At 42.8% G+C, this 10,000-nt stretch overlaps 1 protein-coding gene across 1 annotated transcript in view; it reads left to right on the forward strand.

Moving 5' to 3' along the window:
* Positions 1–10,000, forward strand: part of LOC310876896 (leucine zipper protein 2-like) — a gene marked incomplete at both ends in the record, with an annotated part of 151,864 nt that overhangs the window by 108,902 nt on the left and 32,962 nt on the right. Inside the window, 2 exons of the mRNA XM_083790546.1 lie at positions 3,907–3,977; positions 7,591–7,672. Of these exons, the coding sequence (XP_083646672.1) occupies positions 3,907–3,977; positions 7,591–7,672 (153 nt within the window). The remainder of the gene's footprint in view (positions 1–3,906; positions 3,978–7,590; positions 7,673–10,000) is intronic.

The following is a 10,000-nucleotide window of genomic DNA, read 5'->3' on the forward strand; positions in this document are numbered from 1 at the left end:
GTTTCCCTGACATTTCAGACTGTTTACTTTGTCATGGTCCTCCTGATCCTGGCCTGAAGTTTGAATGGCAATAATCACTTTATAGAGCTTCGGTCGCTTTAGTTGTTATTAGGTTAGTTTTCAAAGTAACAGTAAGTGAGTGGATCCTCCCATGAGCCTCTCTGTCTGGCGCTGTGCTCCCTGGTGACCGCTGTCCCTCAGGCCAGACTTTGATATCCTTTCAGTGCTGCTGCCGTCAATCCAGGGGCATCATTTGGGGTCCCAGGGGATGCCATTTGCCATCCAGTTAGCGTTAAATTATTTTCTCCATGATTATTAACCCAATTAGACCTGAGCTTGATTCTACAAAATGTCTTCTAAATCTGAAAAAAAAAAAAAAAAAAAAACATGACAGTGGTTCTCTATCCATTTCATGTCAAGTTCCCCAACAATTCTATGTATTTGGCCCCTATCGGAAAATGTGTAGTTCCAGGGATCCCCCAGAAGCAAAGATTTGAGTTAAAAATGTTCACTGTGAAAGAATATACATTCAAAGATTTGCACCACATTGTCCCGATTTTTCAAAAATAGCAGACCTACAAGCTCGTAGCGTGGCACTATTTTTCAACAGCTAAAGCATGGCACTTTGCTTAAAACACCAAAAGAGTTTCCCGCCAATAATGGATTAATTACAATCTACTGTAAGCGTGGACCCTCCATTTAGTAGTTCCATTTGTACACCCTCAGGGACAGGGATAAATTAACCCTTATGGGCGATCAGAGCCCTGACTTATCTATATTATAGATAAGTAAGTCATAATAATCAGGAAGGTGTTCAATATGCCTCTAGCCATGTTTAGATATCGTTCAACTGTATAGCAGAGTCTATTAACCATGGCATTTAACAAGACCGCTGAGATCAAATTACCTACCTAGGTTCCATCCTGGAGGCCAATCTTTCCGGTGATAAGATGGCCACCAACGTAATCAAAAAAGTCAATCAAAGAACAAGATTCCTTTACAGGATCTCCTCACTGGTCAGCAAAAACACCTTGAAGACCTTAACAGGAGCCCTCGTACAACGTTTCTTTGACTATGCATCCACCTCTTGGTACCACAGCACCTCAAAGGCCCTTAAAACAAGGCTCCAGACCTCCCAAAACAAACTGGTCAGGCTCCTACTTGGCCTCACCCCCCGAACCCACCTCACCCCTGCCCACTTTGACAGGCTGGGATGGCTTAGGGTCGTCGACAGAGTACAGCATCTTGCAATGGGTCTGGTCCACAAGATTCGATACACCACCAAGATACCCATGTACCTGTCTAAATACTTCCTTAATGTAAACGAAGTCCACACCCACAACACCAGAGGGAGTGCAACAAACCATGTACAACCCAGATTCGGCACAAACAAGGGACTAAATTCTTTTCGCTCCTATGCCACCAAAATGTGGAACGCCCTACCAACAGTCATTAAGACATGTGAATCCCTTGACTCCTTCAAAACCGCTCTCAAAGGGCACCTACGGATGGCTGCAATTCGAAACTGGCCTCTGTAAAATCTGAATCCCCCCACCCCCCCCACCCCATTTTCCCTCACTGTATATTGTATCTTTTCCCTTTTTTGCTTCCCATATGATGAATTTAGCTACATAGAAATGTCTATTTGTATGTCTCTAAATGTTTGTATGTCTTTAAATGTTTTGATGAATTGAACAATGTGGACCCTGTTGTAAACAAGTGTAATGCTTAATTGGGTCGTCCACTCACAGTTGACAGTCTTTGTATTGAGTTTGTGCTTAAAATGTACTGTAAATTCTACAAACTGTTAATAAATATTTCAATCAATCAATCAATCAAAACTATTAAAACCAGAGGGCTGTAGTTAATAATAATAATAATGTTGGGGCATGTGGAGTTCGCTTTGGAGTTTCCCAAACTGCAAGTGCACATTTGAGTGAGGAGTCTGCTATAAACACAACATGAGATATATAGCTAGATAGCTATAAACACTATTCCCGGTTGGTGGACTACTCAGTATCGGTATCGGATAACACAGAAATTGTGGTATCGGGATCGGATCAGAAACGGAAAAAAGTCTATCAGGGCATCCCTAGTAATACTAATACTAATACTAATAATAAGATATATAAAGTTGGGATATAATGTAGTGTAGAGTATGTGTTCTCCAGGACACCAACGCGAGCTCTGATAACTGTGCAGGTATGAATGACAAGAAATGTTTCACTGTATTTTATGCAAATAACATCCCACATGAATCACTGGGTAGATTACAGTGGGAGTGATTTAGACATGAAGCTTTTTGTGGAGTGATTTGTGTGTGTGTGTGTGTGTGTGTGTGTGTGTGTGTGTGTGTGTGTGTGTGTGTGTGTGTGTGTGTGTGTGTGTGTGTGTGTGTGTGTGTGTGTGTGTGCGCGCGTGTGTGTGCGTGTGTGTGTGTGTGTGTGTGTGCGCGTGCGTGTGTGCACTGTAGTATGCAATCCATTCTTTGTTGTCTTTCTCAGAAAAATATTTGACCACTAAACATGTTACCGTCAGTCATACCAGTAACCAGACTGAAGCACACACACATACACACACACACACACACACACACACACACACACACACAGTGACAGCTCTGCATCCAAGTGCTTTGAAATAACAAATTTTGCTGCAGTGAGTTTATGTCGTCATTTTCCTGTACTGCACGTGCACTGCACGCAAAATGTGGTGGAAACGGAGCTACACGTTCTAACCACCATACCAAGACATCAGAGACAAAATCCCTCAGATTACGTACACCCAAAGTGAGTTTGAAAACATGACCAACGACAAAAAAATAAAAGAAAGAAAACTCCCATACCTATTGGGAGAAATACAACAATGTCCAAACACAGCAGCAAGATTTGTGTACTGAAACTAAGGTTAGCCAATGGACTGCACATGTAAATAGAGCTGCTATCTTTAAATGCATTTATTTTGTATACTAGATAGTGCTGTCGCCTCACAGCTAGAAGGTCCTGGGTTCGATTCCCGCTCGGGACGCTGTGGGTGCTGGTGGCGTGTTTCCTCCTCCGCGTCATCAGTGCCCATACCCGAGGCGGGGTTGGCGAAAGGGCCTTTATGTGTGGAGTTTGCATGTTCTCCCCGTGTCCCCTAGGTTAGGTACCCTCACAAAAAACATGCAGTAATCCTGATCTCTAAACTGCCTCCCCCTGGCCAGCCGGGGCGCCTGATGGAGGGGAAAGGAACTGGTTGGAATAACGTGTTCCTTCCATCGACTACGTCCAACCAGGGAAACTCCCCCCTGTCAGGTGTAAAGGAGCAACTTGGACACTCAGGCATGAAGGAAGCATGAGTTCAAGTCCGTTGCTCTCCCCGCATGTCCCCCATATATGGGGACTAGGTTGGTGGAGGGTGTGTATAGAGCCCAGGATCACATTAGATAATTGACACACTGGTGAAAAATGGGTTACAAAATCGTGGGATAAAAACATATGAAATCTTTGTATACTATTGAAATAGTTTTGAGGAAATAAATGATGCTACTTGTCCCAAAGTGCAGTGACTGCAAAAGATTGATGCCATTTGTTTCAAAAAACTGTATAACCATATAACATGTAGCCTATATAATGACACAATGTGACATAGCTCTGTTTACACAATGCTGTACCCCCCTGCTATACTTTCCCCATTTTCAACAGTTATTATATTTTGACACACAAGTTAATTCACAACGTGACACAATGTGAGTCAATATGAACCAGATGAATCCCTATTGTAAAGCTTCCATTTGGCACAAATAGCTGATTTAAAGATAGTTATTGAGGAGGGAAATCCTAGGGAGCCTAGCATAGAGCCCTGTGGGTTTTAGTGGTTTGAATGAACACTGAGGATTTAACTGTGTATTTCTGTTCCTTCCAGTCACTGAAAAACGATGACTCTGTGGCCAAGAGGGACGTTCAACACATCCTGGACCTCAGCCACAAACAGAGGTAACATTTGTACCTCTATTATAACTAATGGCCCCTACAGACTGCAGGAGTTTTAAAGTTGTCGGCGAGTCTTTTTTTGACATGTCGACTGTCATTATATCTGTGCGGCTTTCACACTAAACGATTGATAGCCGACTAGGCATCACACACTGCAGAGTCCAGACCCGATACATATATACCGTAAGGCTACATCATTTGTTTTTTATTCCAATACATTTTTAAATCTCGCGAGACCGACACAGGACGCCTCTCTCTCTCTCTCTCTCTCTCTCTCTCTCATTCTCTCTCTCTCTCTCCCCACAGGGCGAAATGTTTGTGATAGCGCATAGCTATAGCGAGACAGGACAGGACGTTAATCTTGATTTTCATTAAATAACTCTCTGTATGCGCACGAGCAGTCGCACACACCTCATACTTTAAATGCTTAGTATGAGGTATGAAGTACAGCAGCCATGTGTTCATAAAACTGAAAGATTGGGTATTGGGTAAGACTGACGTTATGTATCTTTCAGGACCTTTCACTGCTTCGTCTCAACCATTACTCAATGGCTCTGGTCTCAGACCCCGCGGTGGATATTTTGACATTCCGTTTTTTGTTGTTGTCCAACACTACTGTTGGAGCAGCCATAAACTAAACAGGTTCATCTCGATGTTCTGGGCATCTTTGTAATGTTAGTGTTAGTAAAAAGCAGGTAAAAGAGTAACGTTTGAGGCAGACTAACATCAGTCACTCTACCGTTCAGTGCAGTAGAAGAGGTGCGCCTGATGAAGTACTCGGCCTGAACAAAAATCTATTAGAAAAATAAATCGGTATCGTAAAATGTTAATATGTTATATCGTGAGTATATCGTTATTGTGATATGAGATTTTGTCATATCGCCCAGCCCTAATAACCGCACCCATCTGTACTCCCAGCTCAGTGGCCTTGTGGTTAGAGTGTCCGCACTGATACTGGGAGGTCGGGGTTCGATCCCCGGCCGGGTCATACCAAAGACTGGGGGTAAGTCCCTGCGAAATACTAGCGTCATGTCCAGGGGGTGCCTCACGCTACAGAAACAGGAGATAGACTCCTGCCCTATGGGCCTCATGGCTCGACAAGGCTACTTACTTATCTGTACTCCCAAAGACAACCTCACTTATTTGTTGAGAATGCCCCGCGGCCACATGCAGCATGAGCACATCCATGGTTCTATATAGTTGGTGTTTATACAAGCCAGCTGTTAAATGTCTTGCAGAAACTTGCAGAACTGCCTCCAGCAGTTATTGTCTGATTAATGTTGTGTGTAATGAGTCTTTTAATGATGAGGGGACGTTTTGCAACCTTTTCACTCACATGAAATGTCAGCTTCTGATTGAGGTCCAGGCCTCCGGTCTCTTGTGGGTAATATCCTGATAACCGATCAATAAAATAGATCGTTCAGCATGGCAGTGCTGGCTTGAGCCCAATTTCTACTTAGTCATGTCACTCTGTGATGCACTGAAAATAGCAGACTCATAAGCCAATATATTTGCCTCTGACGTCTGGTGGAGTACTGGAGTAGAAGTATAAAGTATTGAAAAATTTACAAACTCAAGTAAGTAAAAGTATCTCAAAACAGTACTTATAGGTAATTATAGTAGGCCCCTACTTGAGGAAATGTACTTAGTTACTTTTTTAACACTGCTTACAATGCATCACATCCGAGACTCGTTGCGAGATTATAGATAGGCTATTTTTGGTGTGCCACACACTGTCATATACTGTACAACAAATATAAATGACGCATCATCCAACAACGTCCATAAAAACTGCGCCTCCATTGAGCACTGCTTACCAAAGCAGTTGAGAGATCCAGGTTTTTTTTAAAGGTGTTTGGCGATACAGCTTTTAAAGGTTCCACTTATCCATCATTCAGCGTGCGGACAGCTGATTCATTGCAAATTGCATATTAGATGCAGACATGCACTTGGTACCAAAATATCAGCAATGCCCAACTTTATATCCATGTTCAATACAGTTATGGGGCTTAAAATCAATGCATTTCAAGTTATAAAGGAAAAAACACATTTCTGGACGGACATCTTGGATTTTTGGGGTCGCTATCTTGGAATTTTGCGTGGCTAGCGTCATTTTTTAAAAGAGTGGGATTTGAAGAGTATGCTGCACTATATGCCCAGTACGTCAAGTGGCCAGTCCGCCTAAAATTACTTTTACTCTTTTAATACATATAAGTACATTTAATAGCACATACTTTTTCACTCTTACTCAAGTAACATTTTGACTGAGCTACTTTTACTTGTAGTGGAGTAAATCTGAACAGGTCGTATTTGTACTCAAGTACTGGGGTCGAGTACTCTGTCCACCTCTGGTAGAATAGAGGTTCAGCCACACCCAGTCATACAGATAAGCATTCCAAAATGTTTCTAATTGTCAAAAAACATGATTTAGACACCAAGTTTGCATTCAACCTGGTTAAAAAGTTGTAGACAAATAGACTATATAGAGTAGACTATATACTGAGTGTGCTGACCATATAAGGAGTTCCTCCCTGTCCCCAGTAATCAGGCGCGGAAAGTTCTTATAACGGCAGTGCGTGCCCCCCCGCCCCGCCCCCCAGTGCGGGAGCGCACTCGCCTATTAGTTTGCATTGCACAGTGCGCTCAGTGCACTATTTCCGACCGCGCCCATTGTGTCAGTGGGTGCTTCAGCCCTCAAGCACCCCCGGACTCGATCACTGCCCCAGTTAACCCCTGGGGGTCAAAAAAAAGCTTTCTAATGCTTCTCTACTCCACTAATCAGACACCACAAAGAAACTGGGGAAATACTTAGTTTTTATGTTCAAAGCTCCCACTGACTGCGCTAATACAATCCCAGACTTAATTTGGTCATTAATGGCATCCTTGTTCGGTGTGCATGCATTTTTGTCGTTGTTAGTTTATTGTTGTAGTTTTTGTGTACAAAAGTATTGGCATCAAAATGTACGTATGGTTAAAAAAAAGAATTATGCAAAATATCCTATTTTCACAAGTGTTCATGTATAGAAATCTCTTGAAAATAGCTACAAGCACACACATTTCAAAAAGCTGAAGTATATAGGGATAAAGTGGATGTAAAATGCATATTTTGTAGTAATATTATGTTATTATTATTATACAAATATACAAAGTAACTAGTAACACAAGTTTTCAAATGAGTGTAGTGGAGTAAAAGTACAATATTTGAAGTAAAAGTACTGAAAATTGGAAATACTACAGTAAAGAAAAATATATTATGTGTATATATATATATCAAGTATGTACTACAGTACTTGATACACATGTACTTAGTTACTTTCCACCACTGGTCTTCACACAGAGGTGTTATGCAGACAAACATAGTTCTGTTATTCCCTGATGAGGTCGGAACTGTGTCAGAGCAAACGTTCAAACATTGCTGCACTTCACAAGCCTTCCTGTTTTCTCCCAAACCCCCCCACATAGAAGAAAATATTAAAACCTGGAGGTGCGCAATGTCCTGTCCTGTCCTGTCCTGTCCTGTCCTGTCCTGTCCTGTCCTGTCCTGTCCTGTCCTGTCCTGTCCTGTCCTGTCCTGTCCTGTCCTGTCCTAACAAGAGTGTTTTCTCACTGGACACAGGGATGAGATGAAATCCCTCCAGGCAGCCCTGCAGAAGCAGCTGGATGAGGCCACAGAGAGAGCAGAGAAGCAGCAGGCCACAGTAAGACACACGCACGCACGCACGCACACACACACACACACACACACACACACACACACACGCACACGCACACGCACACGCACACACACACACGCACACGCAGTCACACACCTGACCCATACTGCCCCCCTCCCCAGCGCCACGTCCCTGTCACCTGTCAGTGAGATCACCTCCCAGTGATTACCCGCAGCTGCCAACCCTCCAGGGATCCCTGCATGGTCCTGCTGCCACTTCATTAAAACTCATTGTGAGGGACGGAAATGGAACGCCATGTCTAAACCCCCTCAAACCAGGCACTGATGAAATAATATAGGCCTACTCGGAATATAGGCTACTGTATGTATGTATGTATGTATGTATGTATGTATGTATGTATGTATGTATGTATGTATGTATGTATGTATGTATTTGGTTAAAATGGGTAGGGTTTAAAAAAAGGCGAGAGTTTGCTCTGGTGCACGGGCCTAAAAGTGGGTCCTTAAAAACTGCTAAAACTTCTGAAATGTATGTATGTAGGTATGTATGTGTATGTATTTTAAAAGGGGAGGCTTTTTTGTAAAAAAAAAAAAAAACACCTTCATATATTTAAAATGAGTCCAAAATAGGGTTACCAGTGAAGGGCAAACTGCCTATTCACTGGGGACTATGCAATAATGCAAGGCAGAGGCGTCCACCCCTCTGAGTCCAAGTTAGACTAGACCGCATACCTAAAACATGACACTCGGAAAACATTTCCGTTTATGAAACACATTTTTGAGTTCCTCATGTATATATGTATGTATGTATGTACTGTATGGAGAAGGAACACCTGCAATTCCACAGGTTAAAAACCCATGCTCTACGGTAGGGATTCCCAAACTGTGGTGTGCGAGTGCCTTCTAGGGGGTGTGTGACATGGTGATATTTTTAAATATATGAATAGTATATTATGCCAATATATGGCAAGTACCAGGGATGAAGAGGTGTTAGAATTGTTGGGTGTGCACCCAACTGCACTGAAGACAGTCAAGACACTGTCCAACACCGCCCTCCCCTGGCTAAACCAAGCAGCAGCAGTGGTTGTGGCTGTGAAACCTTCTGCGGGGGGAGGCGGCACGGGCCCCCGTGAGGATTATGAAAACTATTCGTCCCTGGCAAGTACCGTATGCAGAATATAATTATGCTGCATACATGCCACAGACAGCTGTGTGCATGTGGATATACAGTATAGGCAGGAGAAGGGTGCACACCAATATTGATGAGGTGCTAAAGCCTAAGGCGATGAACAATGAAAAAAGAAGGAAAAAAAGGCAGCGCAATCATAGCCACGATGCTGGGAAGTTTATTAATCAATTTTGGGGCGGTGTTTTAAGCATTATGTTTCTGTTTATTATGTACTTTTAGCTATTGAAAAATAGCAGATCTACCAAGTGCCGCACTATGAGCTTGTAGGTCTGTGTCACCACTCACTAGCAACAGCACACAAACATATACAGCCTGTATACGTACTGAAGGCTATACTGCATCCTTCCGCCAGTTACAACATACACAGCCTAATGTTACTTTTATAATGGGATAGATAATACATTTTAGGAAGGAAGCTGTACTATAGAGTTACGCCTTGAAATAAATTGAGAGATTTCTAGAAATCTATCTACCGGTACCATGTGTAATTCAGGTAACACGAACAGTTTGCGGAGCGGTCTTGATACCAGAAGGTCGCCAGTTCGCATCCCCGGACCGGCACGTAAAAATTACCACCGCTGAAGTGCCCTTGAGCAAGGCATTGAACCCCTACCATGAAATGTTCTATGAGCAGTCCTTGGCTTAGTCCACTTCGCTGGGTAAACAAAGAACTTAGCTTTGCTTCTTGTAAATTAAGTAATGCAGACGTTTAACAATAATTTAACTCTTGACAGCGTAAAATGAAACCAGATGGACTAAGGGAACCCTAAGTTTGCATTTGGTTATATACTCTCCTGATATAGCAGACCTACAAGCTCGTAGCGCGCCACCGAGTGGCACGCTACGAGCTTGTAGGTCTGCTATTTTTGAAAAATCGAAGAACGACTGACATAGAAACATATCTTTTTCAGAAAACTGTCAGAATGTAGAAGACATTTTTAGAATCTGATCTCAGGTCAGAATGGGTTAAAGATCTATAAGGGTCCATTTGAGCATCGTGAGTGAACTATGTTCTCTATGTTCCATGCTCTCTAATCGTTGCCACTTGATCGACCTTTCTGATGGAGACAGTCACAGATTGGCTCCTCCAGTGAGTTTCAGCAAGGAAGGAATGGAGCGTCTCGAGAGAGACCCGGAAAATAAATCCCCGTTCATTTTCCTCAT

Source organism: Protomyctophum parallelum, assembly GCF_964188405.1.
Source record: "Protomyctophum parallelum genome assembly, chromosome: 2".
Classification (NCBI taxonomy): domain Eukaryota; kingdom Metazoa; phylum Chordata; class Actinopteri; order Myctophiformes; family Myctophidae; genus Protomyctophum; species Protomyctophum parallelum.